Source organism: Ursus americanus, chromosome 18 (assembly GCF_024610735.1).
Source record: "Ursus americanus isolate L20-20 chromosome 18, mUrsAme1.1.p, whole genome shotgun sequence".
In the NCBI taxonomy this organism is placed as follows: Eukaryota; Metazoa; Chordata; class Mammalia; order Carnivora; family Ursidae; genus Ursus; species Ursus americanus.
The window spans coordinates 57,194,337-57,210,489 of record NC_142144.1 but is presented as its reverse complement, the minus strand read 5'-3'; the positions used below and the strand labels follow the sequence as shown (position 1 = coordinate 57,210,489).

Genomic DNA, 16,153 nt, shown 5'->3' with positions numbered 1-16,153 from the left:
CAGCTGCAAACAAAACCACTCATTATGGTCACAGCCCGTAGAGAAGGGAGAATGGCTTACTCTCAGCGTCCGCGCGGAGGAAGAGGGCAAGGAGCAGCAACAGCGGCCTGGCTACGTGCACCATCCTGCAGCTTGCCAGCAGCGAGCGCTGGCAGTTTGGAATCACTGCCTCGGAAGCTGCAGCGAGTCTGTCCGACCTGGAATTTCAGCTGGGACACTTTCAGAGCCTATAAGGGCAGAGGAAGAGAAAAAAAGGAAAGAAAACACAAAGACACTTAGACTTCTTACTCTTTTCCCCTTATTCCATCACCACCACCACGAGAGACACAATCCATTGTAAAGACACAAAATTGTAACCGTGATGCCTTTGTATGAGAAAGAAAGTAACTTGGTTTGTAAAGTGGGGCAGCCCGAGCACATCTTGTTCCCATTGTCAGCCTATCCCAGAGCCAACCACCTTGAGTTCCACTCTCTGCTTATGCCACCTTTTGGGCAATGCTCTGTGAGAAGCAACTGTCACTTCTTATGAAACACCACGTGAAAACATCGTGGAAGAAAGCACAGCAATGCTATGAGAAAGATTTAAGAGAAGTGCCACCGTGCCGGATAAAAGTCTATTATGGACAGAATAATGGAAGCTGCTTTCTTGGCATGAGGGGGAAGTGACAAGGCTGATTCAACTTCTCCAGCTAAACAGGAGAGGTTAGATTTTTTACACTAGCACATTTGGCTTCTTTCCTGAAGACACATCAACGTTCAAGTCTAGTTTGGCTTCAGTAAGTCAAAACAATAGTTAGCATGAGCCTATTTGATTTAACAGGATTTTTATATGTCTCCTGGGCAATAATTTAGTTTTCTCAATCTTCTATGTAAAATCAATAAGCCACAAACTATTTTTAGAGAGCCTACTGCGTGCAAATGCGCTTAGTATAAAGTGCCATGAAGTACAAAAATGAGTCAGATTCTATCCTCTGTGACTTTCCAGTTTAGTAGGGAAAATAAAACAGACACATCAGACGACTAGTATAAATTAATAAGTGATGAGTGCCAGGAAGGAAAACCAAATAATGCCATAAAAGATAGGATCAGGAATGGTATCATAGATAAAATGGTATCTCAAAGTGAGCCTGGAGTACAGGCGGGATTTAACCAAGAAGAGGGAAAAGCATTCCAGGAATTCTGTACAAAGGCAGGGTGGTGGGAAAGGAACTTTGGAAAAGATGAGTCGCCAAGTTTGGCTGGAGTAGGGCTTTCCAAACTTCCATATGCTTCAGAATCACCTGGAAGGCTTGTTAAAATAGATAGCTGGGTGAAAAAACAAACAAAACAAAACAAAAACAGATAGTTGGGGGACCACCCCCAGTGTGTGGTTTACTAGGTCTGTGATGGGGTCTAAGAATTTACTAGTTTAGCAAGTTGCTGAGTGATGCTGATGCAGCTGGTGCAGGGACCACATTAAGATCACTGGGCTGGAGTGATGAATTCATCAGGGAAGCAGAAGAAGATGAGCGAAAAGAATATGGTTCAGGAAAGAAAGAAAGAAAGAAAGAAAGAAAGAAAGAAAGAAAGAAAGAAAGAAAGAAAGAAAGAAAGAAAGAAAGAAAGAAAGAAAGAAAGAAAGAAAGAAAGAAAGAAAGAGAAGAAAGAAAGAAAGAAGGAAGGAAGGAAGGAAGGAAGGAAGGAAGGAAGGAAGGAAGGAAAGAAAGAAAGAAAGAAAGAAAGAAAGAAAGAAAGAAAGAAAGGAAAAAGAAAAGAAAAGAAAAAAGAAAAGAAAAGAAAAAAGAAAAGAAAAAGAAAAGAAAAGAAAAGAAAAAAAGAAAAGGTCATGGTGAGCCTTGAATGCCAATCTAAGTCAAGCAGCCTTTCCGCGGATAAAGCTCCTTAGTGTTTCAGAGCAGAAGAACAAGTAAATGGGCTTTGAAAAGATGAGCTGACAAGTAAATGTGGCACTATTAGGCCAGAGCAAGAGGCCCAGGTGAAAAGTAACACAGACCACAGGGCGACAGTAGTCTCGGTGGGAACAGAAAAGAGGGGAAGAGATGACTGACTTGCTCCAAGCATGAATTTGAAGTATGAATCTTCAGGTGATAACTAGTTGTTCCTCCAGGAACCTTCAACAAATCTAGTACAGTGTCTGACACAGAGTAGGCTCTCAATACAGAGAGAGAGAGCACTGAATTCTATTGCTTCCTCGATCATGGTGAAAACCTGAGCATGACAATCAGAAGTCCTTTGCCAAATGAAACGGTATTCCTTTAAGTTTTGTATATTGGAATATTTGAAACACGTACAAAATTCTTGACAGGAAATACTAGAGATATCCAGAAATAACCCAATCCACAAAAATAACTTGTATTTGAAAAAGTATTGTAATGCAGATACTATAGTCTGTCTCTTCTGAAACTGAGCTCGAGCCTGGGAACAAAAATTTTTTTAAAGATCTTATCTTTTTCATTACTATGCATGTGTCGTTTGAATGCAGGAAAGATAAAACTAAATGAAAGGGTGGGGGATCATTGTAATTACCAATCCATTCCTAGCCCTTTTTATTTTTAACAGATTTGTGGGTGGCATGAAGCAGCAAGTTATACATTGAAACACATCCACTTGAAACCAAAAGCTAGCCAGCTGCTCCAAATCTGCTATTGTTATCAGTCTCATCTGGAAAATAACTTATCAGGCAGTTCATAGCTATCAAATGCTAAAATTCTCAAAACTTCATAGGAAAAGTGCTAAAGGAATCAGCTCTGCTCCCCTCCCCCTTTAACTGTTCCCATCCTCATGCCAGCATTTCAAATGACAGCAAAGTCCAGGAGACATCAGTCCTGTCGGACTCAATTTGTGTCTGTGCAAGCGTATCAGAGCCAACTGCTACATAATGACTTGGTGCGATCACAGAGATGGAGATGTATGAAATGCTCTCTCAGGGAAGAAGTGATTTGGTTTTTTCCTCTCCGTGAGTGAAGTGGTGTAAGAAGACCAAATTCTTCCAAATGAACCTACAAATGTTACCTCTGGACTTAAAACAGTGATAGGATCTAGGAATGGATGCAGCTAGAGAACATACATATTTATACTTAAATGGGTTATGTCCTTGGCCCGGATATGACAAAAGGAGATCAGAGGTGTGAAGATAAGACCTATTCTAGACGTTCATTCCGGCTAATCTCCACTCCATATCTTGTTTATTACTTGGCAACATTGCCAAAAGGGAAATGCTGGCTTGCATATCAGTAACGTGGAGTTTAAATTTTAGAACAAAAATGGGAAATGGATTTTTAAGGAGACACTGACAGCAAAAATAATGAGGACGAGCAAATATTACAAGCTGTTTCTATTAGCCTAGAGAAGGGGTCACCAAGCACTTTGCAATGAAAAGAGCAGGAGAAGGGGTTTAGAGATAAAAAGTACCATAGTTTAGCTTACATCACAAATGATTCTGCATGTGTCTAATAGCCCCAGCAGAGGCTAACTTGGATTTCGATATGCCTTGTCCTTTGTGTCTTTCCTTAACTGGAACATGCAGATAAAACTGAACCATGTAGCTAAGTTTAAAATAAAATGAAAAAGATATTTAAAGCTCTCTGGTCTCTTATTACTCACAGGACAAAGATCTTCAGGAACAATAATTTTGTTGATTTTCAATTAGCCAAACATCTACTGTTGTATTTCTGTACACGAATGGCTACAGAGGCTGACAGATGGAGGGCCAGGGTGCACAATGTGGTTTGAAATGGGATAACAAAGAGTGTACTTGCCTAAAAGCCTTCCCAGATCACTGTTTCAAGTGATCATGAAAACTGCCATGGACTCAACTCTTTATCTTCAAGTTAACATTGTAACTCTTCCCTGTAACAAGTATCTTCATATTGAAACTAATATGAATCTGAAGGATTTTTTTTTCAGCTTTCTGTATTGTGGTATGTATTCCTACAGATTGCATTAACATAACAGAAAAAAGGCAAAATAGAACTTTTCTTTCTTTACAAATAGGATCCTGAGTCCCTCAGCAAAATGAATGATTGTAGGTTTTATGCAGGAAATATGCAAAATGAGTGTGCAGCACCTTGTGATAGGAGGAAGCAGTGAGACTTTCAGGAACTACTAGGTTATATCCAAAAACAAGGAGCCAAGGTGATGAGGCCCCATTGGCTCAAAGTAGGAAAATCTAGCAGCAAGGACAACAGTAACTACAATTCACTGAAACACATCCTACTAAAATCCATGGGTTCACAAGTTTAGAAATAATTTTAAAAAATTACATCAGTCACTCTAGAAGGGAGTTAAAGAATCAAATCATTATTCGGAAAAGATGGAGAGAAAGGGAAAGAATGTTTCATTAAACAAAATTTCCACACAACTTAAAACAAAACAAAAACCTGCTGTCACTAGAAAACTAGATATCATTGTTTATCACATCGTTTATCAGGTTGCTTCTTTCCGGCTTATCTAACAACACCCTGCTCCCAATTCTAGACATCTTAGAAACGATCATATTGCAATGATACTGAACTGAGCATTATCCATACAGAGAGTCACTAAGTTGGGGGGATGGTGTGCTAAAGGATGAAGTCCCAAAATGTTGTGGTGACTTCTTTGATCAACCTCCCACACCAGTCAGGTCTCTCTCAATCCACTAGAGCGGGTTCCAATCATTTAAGAGAAACAACCATTTGTGCACAAGACGTGCTACCAGGAAACTCCAATTTGTAAAACAGACATTAGCAGGGCTGCTGTGGCTGACGCGAGGGGTGGAAGGGCCTGGACTTTAGAGCAAGCTGGCAGAGGCTTCTGAGGGCCATCTGTGAACTCCCTGCCCTCGACAACACAAGGACATGAAAGGAAAAAACAAAACTAAATTTTCAACATTTCACTTATTCATGAGGATTTTCCACCAGGAGATAGCCACCTAAATATTTTATCATGAGCTAGGACAAGAATCTTCCAGTGCTATCCAATAAAACTTTCTGCGGGATGGAAGTGTTCTTTATACTGCACTAATAACTGGCTACTTTAAGCATAGCTAGTGAAACAGGGGAAGTAAACATTTTATTGTATTTAAATTAATTTCAGCTTAAATAGTCACATGTGGCTGGCGGCTGCCCTTTTGGACAGCACAGACTATGGTTACATATTTCAACAGCACTGACCATAATAGCTATAAACAAGTCATAGCTTTTCAGGGTTGCAGACGGAATCAGTGAGTTGGGAGCCCTTAGTCCTTGCACTCCTGACTTCCTCATAATCAGATTCTTTTTTTTTTTTTTTAAGATTTTATTTATTTATTCAACAGAGATAGAGACAGCCAGCGAGAGAGGGAACACAAGCAGGGGGAGTGGGAGAGGAGGAAGCAGGCTCATAGCAGAGGAGCCTGATGTGGGGCTCGATCCCAGAACGCCGGGATCACGCCCTGAGCCGAGGGCAGACGCCTAACCGCTGTGCCACCCAGGCGCCCCCATAATCAGATTCTAAAGATTCGTTGTGTTATATAAGGAAATCCACTTAACCTCTATGCCATTCACTTCCCCATTCCTGTCCCCATACCCTGCCGAAAAACAAGTATCTCTCTCTCTCTTTTTTTTTTAACCACTCCACAGAATGTAAAGGAAGGATCAGTAAGTGGTCAAGTGTACAACTGGAAAGTGTCCAAACAGAAGTATTTTATTAAAAAGAAACATTTTTGATTCATATCATAGCTAGAAAAGTTTTATTTCTCACTGGTGAAATTCCTTCTTTGGGATGCTACAGAAATAGGAACTTCTGACAGCAAATGTGTGCCATGTCCCATACACAGGAAAGATGAGCAGATTTGTACACATCCATAGGAAACAATCTGTATAGTTTTTATAGAATGGCCACATTCAACTGATTAACATGAATGAGGATTATGCCAAACATTCTTAAATACATGTAGCATTGAAAGCCTCAAAGCCCATCATAGAAAACACACTGAGAAAAAGAAGGACAGTGGATAAAGGCTATTAAGTTAAATAAAACACTGATAAAATAACTGTTTATCCATGCTTGGATAAAACACTCAAATCGAAAGGATATTAGGAATTATTTTTATGAGTGAAATGAAAATCTTCTCAAAATTACACTCTTTCCCATAATAGCACATCATATCAAAAACTCTATAGTTTTCAATATTTTGCCCTAGATATGATTACGTGGCAATAAGTTGGGGGGAAAAAAGAGACTTTATGAGCTGTCACATATAAATACAAAGTAATAACTCAATCATCTTATTTTTGGCGTAGGCTTTGACTTAATATGAAGATAGATGACTTTAAGCACACAGTAATTCTTTGAAGAAATCAACTGAATTATAAGACTATCTGAAGAGCAAAATGATACCTATGAATATGGATACTATAAAAGGCTCTTTACATGTTTAGTTTTAATACATACAGAGAAAAGCCAATTATCTGAGCTTAATATAGTATGACGCACTTTCCAAATTACTATTGATAACATCTCTACAAGACATCAAAACTTTACATTTGAGGCAGGCATAAATATTAGTTACTTTCATTAATGACAAAACGACATGATTAACTTTGATCGTTCTTTTTCCCTTTCAAGAAGTAAAAGTGAAGTATGCCATGATAAACAGATAAAGAGGACAAAAATGACACCTTATGTCCCTGCCTACCTATTTTCTCTCTACAAGCAGAACTATAATTCTGATTTGAAAAGGAGGATAGATTTAAAGCATCTAATTTCTTTAAATGATTATTGCATGTGATTACCTCCATCTAGTTTTATATGGTGCTGATGGAAACTGGCATTGGAAAAGTTCAAATACGATTCTATTCAGCATGCTATTGGGACTCTGCTATTTGTTCCATTCTTCCAAAAACACATATTAAAAGTGAGTAACTGATCAATCTCACAAAGTATAGATAGATATTCAATCCAGCCACTTCTCACCCAAACAACAGAACAGATTATTATTTTACTCTTCAGGCATTTTTAAATGGATGTGAAACCATCATTCCTAACTCACTACACCTGATTTTCTTTTTCATTATCTTAAAATCAAAAAGGGTGCTCATTCCTTCACACATGTGAAATATTTTTTGTTTAAAATGTATTTAGCTTCGGAAGCCTAGGTGGCCCGGTCAGTTAAGCATCTGCTTTCAGCTCAGGTCATGATCCTGAGACCGAGCCCCCACCACTGAGCTCCCTGCGGGGAATCTGCTTCTCCCTCTCCCTCTGACCCTCCCCTCCACTCATTCTCTGTCTCGCTATCTTGCTCTCTCTCATTCTCAAATAAATAAATAAAACCTTAAAAAAAATAAAATGCACTTAATTTTTAAAATGTATTATGGGTGTTAATTTTAATATGTCCATTTTATTTGTTTTATTTCCATCAACACATAGTGGAAAAGAAATCTAGCAATACATGATATATTTTACTTATTTACCATGAAAAGTAAATTTTTAAATTTGTGGGGAAATTACTATTCCCTTTACCATAGATTACTTTTTTTCCTTAAAAAGATTTTAGAAACAAAATGAAGTCCTTTAAATCGTTTTTAAATCCTTCCTTACTGGTGTTCAATGAAAACCGATTTTGCCTGCTCACAGGTGCTGTATCTGTAACTCTATCCTCAGAGCGATCAAAGCTCTAGACCAGTAGCTCTCAGTTGAGAATGATTTTGCAGCCTCCCTGGGGACATCTGGCAATGTCGGGAGAGATTTTTTTGTTGTCACAACATAAGGAGAGTGCTAATGACATTGAGGGGGTTGAGGACAGGGATGCTGGGTGCTGCTAAGTATCTTACAAGGCACAGTATAGCCCCCCACCCCACAACAAAGAATTACCTGGCCCCAAATGTCAACAGTGTTGAGGCTGGGAAACACTGTGCTGGAACAGTTCACTAATGTTGAGGAAAATTTTTAAATTAAGAAAAAAAATTGGGATTTTCAAGGCTTGTCTCTAGTTTGTTTTCTAAACCTAACAATGTTAGGTGTTTCCAGTGCAGTTGTAGTATATAAACTCAAAACAGATTTGGATTTCTGGGCATGGCAGTCAAACACTATGGATGACTCCCAAATTTCCCTTTTTGTCCTAAGCTAGAATTGAAATTGGCTTGCCTTATGGGAAGTTCAGTTCACAGGCTTAGGCGACATAAATATTGTCACCAATTAAGAGAATGAATCTGTTAAATGGGGCAGACATCGCTGCACTGATGTCTTGTCAGTGAATAGACGTGGTTCCCATCTCTCATGCTGGGAGCTTAGCCCTTCTCTGAGGGAACAGCCCCCGGATGGAAATATTCAGTTCCAAGGAATGTTATTTCAAATCACTGCCAGCAACAGATAGAAACTTCAGTGGTGAGAGGTCATCATGAATGGCTGGGGAATGTGGAATTAAGGAATATGCTCTTCATCTTCCCAATATTGACCTCATGACTTAAGCTGGTGTCTCTCTGAAAATCTGTGAATTGGGTTGTGTGTGGAGAAACCAGATAAACGGTTATTAAAGCAAGTGGAAACAAACCTAAAGAAAGGTAGAGGGGACAAGTATTAAAGACAGATATCCAATATACACTCTCTTCCTCTCTCACCTTGCATATTTATTGTACCCAGGTATATTGCATTCTTCTTTATTGTTAGTACCTTCCTCATCTCTATGTGTTTCCTTCAATGGAATTATAATTTGATAAAAATCAGAAAAAAAATTATAAGTCATCTTGGGTAACCCCCTCCTTTAGCAGGCAACGAATGAAGCAGAAGAACATAATGGGATTATTAATCTCAGAAGACACATCTGGTCAGTCTCAGAGGAGGGCTTACAACCTAGACCAATTTTGTATCTCATATTTGTTTCTTATTCTGTTTCTATCATCTCTGACTTACTAGCTTAGGTGAAGCCACAGTTAATTCTAAAATTAGCAACATAAAGGAAAAGTCTCTCCCTTAATTGGCAGACAGACAATATAAGGATTCCCTCAAATGAAGAAGGAAGAAAATCTTAAAAGTGGAGTATAGGAAGGAAGGATGAAAGAATCTCACCGGATAAAAGTATTTGAGAGTCATTGTCCTAGATGGGTAAATAATTCACAAATGAAAGTTTATAACAGGAGTCAAAAATTCTCCATAAGGTCAATCTTTAACCCAGTAACCCATTATTGTATAATTGAAAATCTTAGAGTCAAAGAGTTTATATGTGTTTTTAGAAGTAGAAATGATTAACCAGAAACAGATTTTTAAAAATTCTCACAAGTTAGTAATTGAATTAATAACATGCAGACACATGTTTATATCACCGTAAGGCATATTTATTTTGTATATTACTCTCAAGTTCTTTTTTATGGTTTTTTTTTTCTCTTTAAATTTTAGCAAGGATACATGCAGACTAATTGGAAATAAATAAGGACGTGTTAGATGGTGAATTCACAGAGTTAACAGGACAGTTATTCAGGTGGAAAGATACCAGCCCGAGTGCTCTTTACTATAAAGTTGCTTAGGGCAACACGGCTGTGTTGAAAGAAGAAATGAAGACACACAATGGCTATTTTTCAAGAGCAGTTGGCATTATGAAGTGATTTGATAATAAAGTACAGAAATTTCCTGCAGCAATAAAAGCACTATGCATTTCCCATACCAAGATGTGTCAGCAATGAAAAAAAATATTTTCCCATAGTCACTCTTTTAGAAAATCTATTCAAGACCTCCAGAAAAAGGCTTTTGTAAAATACTGTCATTTTTATTATACTTCTATAAAATCCTCAAACAAAATACACAGTACCTATATAAGAAAGAGTGTTTAAAGTCATTCAAAACCTACTTGCAAACTAGATGTACTAACTTCCTCACTCCCAAACTTTCTAGATACTGACTGTAATCTTAAATGAGCAGCTCACGTGACTGAAAGGAAAGAAAATGGCCAATAACATCAACCCAACTTCTCTGCTGCATTAGGCATCATCTCAGAAACCTTTCAAAACACAGATTCTTATCTTCCAAAGCAGGAAAGCAGCCAATACTAACAGGGGATGGTGCTGGCAGGCAGACCTGGGACAGCGGTCGGTGTGTGCTTGGGGGATCAAGCTCCAAATTAAAATGCCATCTTTTTAGGAATTCCTTTACCTTTTGCACTATGTCCAATGGTGTTTCCTTCACAGACTTAATAGACTGACCCTTCTCTTTATTATGTTTCCTCTAATATTTTTTAAATCATAGATTTAACCATGATGTGTTATCCTATCACCTTGTAAAAATCTTTTGCGAGGCTAAGCTTTCAGGAAATGTGCTCACTTTCTCCCACAGCATTGTCACCCAGGTCAAAACTATTAATAGCATAAATCATCATCTGCAAACTTATCACGTTATACTGGTACGTACATCCCATACATAAATATGGTAGACACAGGCCAACACAAATATAGTGCCTGTTTAAAAATGCATGTGAAAAATATTTACTTATATATTATATATGCAACTACATATGCTGTCAAACACACAAAACAAGACCTTTTCTAAATGAGAAAAAAAAATAAACAGAAATAGAGTTCTATAATTATTTCCCAGGACACATAAATCACTGGAGTTCCACTGTCCTAGATGTTCCATAATTTGGATTTTTCTTCACCTACATTTCAGGTGGCAATGGATAAAAAAAGAGAGAGCTTTTGCTCATTTGTCCACCAAACCCCTTGTGGAGTCAAACATTTGCTGTAATAACCAAATGTTAAAGGCTCTATGTGACAGCTGATGTCGACATGATGTAACGCACAAAGGAGAAGAGACATTGTTTTTTGAGATGTTCATCCAATGTCCTCATTTTATAATCATAAACCATATATCCTGAGTTAGAACTTTTACACATCCACTGTGTCTTTTTTTTTTTTTTTGAAAAATGAATTCCTTCATTCTTTTGCTCCATGAATACTCCTGAACACCAGGCACCGTGATCGGTGCAAAAGACATAACAACGCACACAACAGCAAGGTCCCTGATACATTCCAGGGCAAGGATATAGAAAAAAATAAGAGCTTTCCAGGTTAAGGGACAGACTGTCCAGGGCAGGGGCTGGGGCCTAGTGAGCCGGGCAGAGAGCTGTGTGCCACAGGCTGCGAAAGCAAGCTGGGTCCCGACAGTACAGGACCTGTAGGCTGCATTGTAGAGATTGGATTTCATTTGAAATGCAATGGGAAGACACTGGCAGGCTTCAAGCTATGGAGTGACATGGTCTGATTTATATTTAGACGACTTCTCAGTGGCTGTGCGCCAGGGTTTAAAAAACGCTATTCTCCCACCACCACCCACCCCGCTCCAAGTTTCTGCAGAGCCTTCCATTCTATTTATTTGGACACTGCCATTGTACTCTATTGTAAAGTCTTTTGACCCTTTATGAAAGTCTCCCAGTTTCACTTTTCAAGGATCCTATGGCACTCTCCCTCTCCCAATTCTGTTTAAAACAACCCGAAATAATGTGTTGCTTTTCAATGTTTTGGATCACTGTCGTCCTACTGTTCTCTGTCCCTAGATAGCAACAGGCCCTGGAAAACAGAATGAATTTTCTTCATGGGGCGGGGGGGGGGGGGGGGTGGGCTCTTCCATTAGAGAAGTTTAACACACCTTAGATTTTGTACTTGAAAAGTAAAGTACCTGATGTTAGTTCTCATTTGCATTCCTGAAATCTAGAAAAAAAAAATCTGCTTTCATGTACAAAGAAATGGTAGGCACACTGGATCTCCGTAGTCACACTTCTAAATCTGTGATTCCGGAAAGGCTTTCTTACACACACTTAAAAAAAAAAAAAAAAGTTTCTGAAGTTTGGTACATCAAAGTCTTGTTTTGACCCTTTTAATCCTTGTAATATTAGCAGTGATACTAATACCCAATAGTACACCACATTCAGACTATTAGAAAACACAGCCGTCCCAATAATTCGAAACTCCTTTATTTCAGGATTTAGTAGCTAGGTCCTGCTGTGAGTCAATTGCTGGCTAGCTTCCCAAATTAGCTTTTCGGTCTCAGCTATCTTTTACATTTCATCTCTCAGTCTTCACTCCAGGATTTCCTCCATTATTAAATCAAGGCTTTTAACACCCCAACACGCAGTCATTTAATTCCTTACTTTTTCTTATTAGTTACCTAAACTTGAAACTAGCAGTATTTAACCTCTGTCTTAAAAATACATTACAGAGCACCGTAGTTTCTTGTACAGAGGGTGTAGCTGGTGACCACAAAATGCCACCTTACCCTGCCTCCCAAAAAGAGTCTGTTCCTTAAAAAAAAAAAAAAAAAAAAGGATTCTGTTCCTCCTCTGGTTGTCTGTGCCATTAGCTCTGACCAACAGACTACGACAGAACTGACATTGTGTGCACTCTGACCCTGAGCCTCTAGAAGCCCCAAAACCCTCGGGAAGCAGCCCTGTGTGTCTCTCCCACTCACTGATATCGGGTCCCCTGTCACCACACTGTTGGATCAAGCCCAAGTTAGCCTGGTGGAGGATGAGAGAGCACGTGGAAGGAAAAGGCTACCCCCTGAGCCATCGGAGACCAGTCAGTACCCAGAAGACCTGGCAGCTGACCACAGACTCATGAGCAAACCTGGCTAAGATGAGCCAAGTGTGGCCCATACCAGCAGAGCTACCTAGCCGAGCTCAGCTCGAACTTCTGACCCAAAGCACCGTGAGATGAGTAAACGGATGCTGGGTTGAATCCACTAAGCTTGGGGATGGTTTGGTATACAGCAAAAACTAATGACACTAAGGGAATAAATACATATCTAGTATAAAATAAAGATTATTTAAAAATGTTTATTTTCTTCAGTATTTTCTCACATTTTAAATACAGGTAGGCAACTTGGCTTCTTATAGCTGCATCTGAATTGATTTTGTCCTCTTTTAACAGCAACTAGTAAAATCATTGTCATTAGATTTTAGATATTTTAAGTAGTGTATTGTTCAGTGATTTAGGAAAATAAGTACCTTGAAACTGTTTGTGCCTCTTTGCCCCTTCCTCCAATTACAAATATTTTCTGCCACAGAGCTCAGAGAGAACAAAATTGTTCTAAAATGTCTTTAACCATTGGCTAAAACCACATAGCATGACGTTCCTTCCTGTGATATAATTGAAGTGACGTATGTGTCTGAGATCTCAATTGATCTCACCGAGTGTACTGACAGGTAGTAGTTAGCATAATTTTATCTCCGTGGATGCTGTTTTCCTTAAGCAGTTTCTCCCCAGGGATAAAGCCCACAATTCAAGTTAGGCTAATAATCTAAAAGCAGGGAAATTTCATGAGCTTTTTGAAGGAATGACATTTGGAACAGCTAGTGAGCACACCTCAGGCCAGTTTCTGACACCGTGTTGGATGTGTCTGTTCTTGGACAGGAGCTAGTCAACTTGACTAGTTACTAGAATGGGTGAAAAAGTAAGAAAAAATAAGAAATATTAAAATCAGTAAATGACAAGGCACCCGGGTGGCTCAGTCACTTAAGCGTCTGCCTTCAGCTCAGGTCATGATTTCCGGGTCCTGGGATTGAACCCCACACTGAGCCCCACACCGGGCTCCCTGCTTAGTGGGGAGTCTGCTTCTCCCCCTCCTTCTGCCTGCTGCTGCCCCCTGCATGTGCTCTCTTTCTCTGTCAAATAAATAAAATCTTTAAAAATAAATAAATAAAATCAGTAAGTGAATTTAGCAAGGCTGCTGAATACAGGGTCAATACAAAAAGCCAGCTGCTGTATTATATACTCACAAAAAACAATTAGAAAACAAACATTTAAAAAATGTGCCATTTGCAACAGCATCAAAAAATATCTTAAAAACCTAGAAATAAATGTAACAAAGTCAACAAGATTTCTATGCAGAAAATCATGTAGCATTAACAATAAATTAAAGATGATATGAGCAAATAGGTGATCATAATAATATGCTTATGGCTTAAAAGACTCAGGATAGTAAAGCTATTAACATTTCCCAAATTGATCTATAAGTTCAATGCAATCCCAATATAAATTCCAACATCTTTTTCTCTTGAGGAACAGAAAAGTGATTTTAAAATTTATAAAGAAGTGCAAAGAACCAAGAAGAGCCAAAACAATCCTACAGAACAAATGTTGAAGGACTACCTAGCGAAGGTAACACTACTAGTTACCAAGACTTATTATGAAGCCACAACATTTAAGAAAGTGAAGTATTGCCTCAAGGGCAAACAGACCAGTGGAGCAAAATAATAACTCTAGAAACATATCTACCCCTACTCAGACAGTTAATTTATAAGCAACTGTGTCCCTGTAGTGCAGTGGGAAAGAATAATCTTTTCCATTAATAGTACTGGGTGTCAAGTGGCTATCTATATGAATAAAAATAAATGTTGACCCCCTACCTCACACCATACACAAAATCAATTTCACATAGATTAGAAACTTAAACATGAAGATAAACAATAAATCTTACAAAAAATTGCACAGAAAAATATCTTTGTAACCTTGGGATAGGCAAAGATTGCTGAAACAAGGCAAAGTAACAGCAACAAAGACATAAGTAGGAATTAATTAAAATTTAAAATATCTGTCATCTAAAGACATTATTAAGAAAGGGCAATCCACAGAGTGGAAGAAAATATCTGCAAAACACATATTCACCAGAGGCCCAATATTATTTATCAATTTTTTATTGTATTGTCTGTCTTTTGGAGCGAGGGAGTGAAGATAAAGTCTTGAAAAAGCAATTCACAAAAAGAATTGTGGCCACCAAACATCTAAAAAGATGCTCAACGATGTTAATCATTGAAGAAATGTAAATTAATATCACAAGAAACCACTCTATATTCACCAGAATATTTAAAATCAGAATTTGAACAACACCACATTTTGGCAAGGTTGTGGAACAAAGGAACACTCATATACTGCTGATGTGAGTGAAAATTGGTAAAACCCCTTGGAAATAGGTGGGTTTTTTTTTTTTTTGTACTTAATAAAATTATACACCTACCCTACCCTCCAGCAGTTTCATTGCTAGTGATATACCCAGCATTAACATAAATGTTACTATAGAAAAGAGGTACAAAGTAGAATTAACCTAAATGTTCATCATATACCACAGGGAAAAAGTAAATTGTGGTATATTCATAAAATTGAATACTTGTTCATAGCAATGAAAATAAATATATTCTTCCAAGAAAACTTAAGACAGAAACATAGTTTTGTTTATCTTAGCTTAGTTTTTCTAGAAACTTTTCAGGGCATACTTTAGTTACCCACCCCGTCGCCATCCGCCCCCCCCCAATCACTTTGAAGAAAATAAATGTGTCATGAAGAATATCATAAGTCAAAGTTAAACACAAATAAGAGTGGGACTCAAATTCTCTTGGAAACTTATATAGAAGGTAGAAATAGCGATCAGACTAAAGCACTGGGAATCTAAAGACATGACTTTCAGTGCATGGGATCAGGTATAGTCTTTCAGTTTCAAGCAGCAGGAAGAAGAACTGAAACATGAAGATGCAATCCATGTCGAGAAAGAGGAATGACCCTTGGATCCAGGAGTAGCAGTGTAGTCCAAAGAAAAGGGCAGAGACAAACAGGGGACCAGACTTCTAGACCAGCTTTAGCGCTCACATTCATATTCCCCTTGGTCAAATCACTCCCCTTCTGTGCCTCATTTTCCCCAAGCTTCTCTATTTTATAGCACATATGACCTTAACTATATCACATATTTATTTGTTATGTTAATTGTTTATTGTCCTCGTCCCCCACAGTATCCACAAGGACAAGGATTTGTTAAAACCTTGTTAAAGGGATACCTGGGTGGCTCATTGGTTAAGTGTCTGCCTTCAGCTCGGGTCATGGTCTCAGGGTCCTGGGATCGAGTTGCTTTTGGCTCCCTGCTCAGTGGGGAGTCTGTTTCTCCCTCTCTCTCTGCCCACCCCTGCTTGTGCTTCTCTCTCTGTCTCAAATACATAAATAAAACCTTAAAACAAAAACAAAAGACCTTATTAAATACTCACGACTTGTGTGAAGGTACATATACAAAATACATACAGGATAAACTCATTTTGCAAGATACAACAAAAATGCCCCAAACCCATCTGCAGCTCGTCCAGCTCACAAGGAGATGGTGATGATAGAGGCAGTGGTCAACGTGCCGGCTCTACCAGTTAGCTGCATGGACTGTTTATTCTTTGAAG

General features: G+C 38.5%; 1 protein-coding gene across 15 annotated transcripts in view; it reads right to left on the bottom strand.

The window, feature by feature from the left end:
* The window catches only part of PTPRD (protein tyrosine phosphatase receptor type D), a 2,182,843-nt gene that overhangs the window by 393,807 nt on the left and 1,772,883 nt on the right, over positions 1 to 16,153 (bottom strand). For all 15 annotated transcript variants that reach the window (XM_087869643.1, XM_045780711.2, XM_087869649.1 and 12 more), the window contains one exon: positions 61 to 227. In XM_087869643.1, the coding sequence (XP_087725769.1) occupies positions 61 to 124 (64 nt within the window). In that variant the 5' untranslated portion in view covers positions 125 to 227. The remainder of the gene's footprint in view (positions 1 to 60; positions 228 to 16,153) is intronic.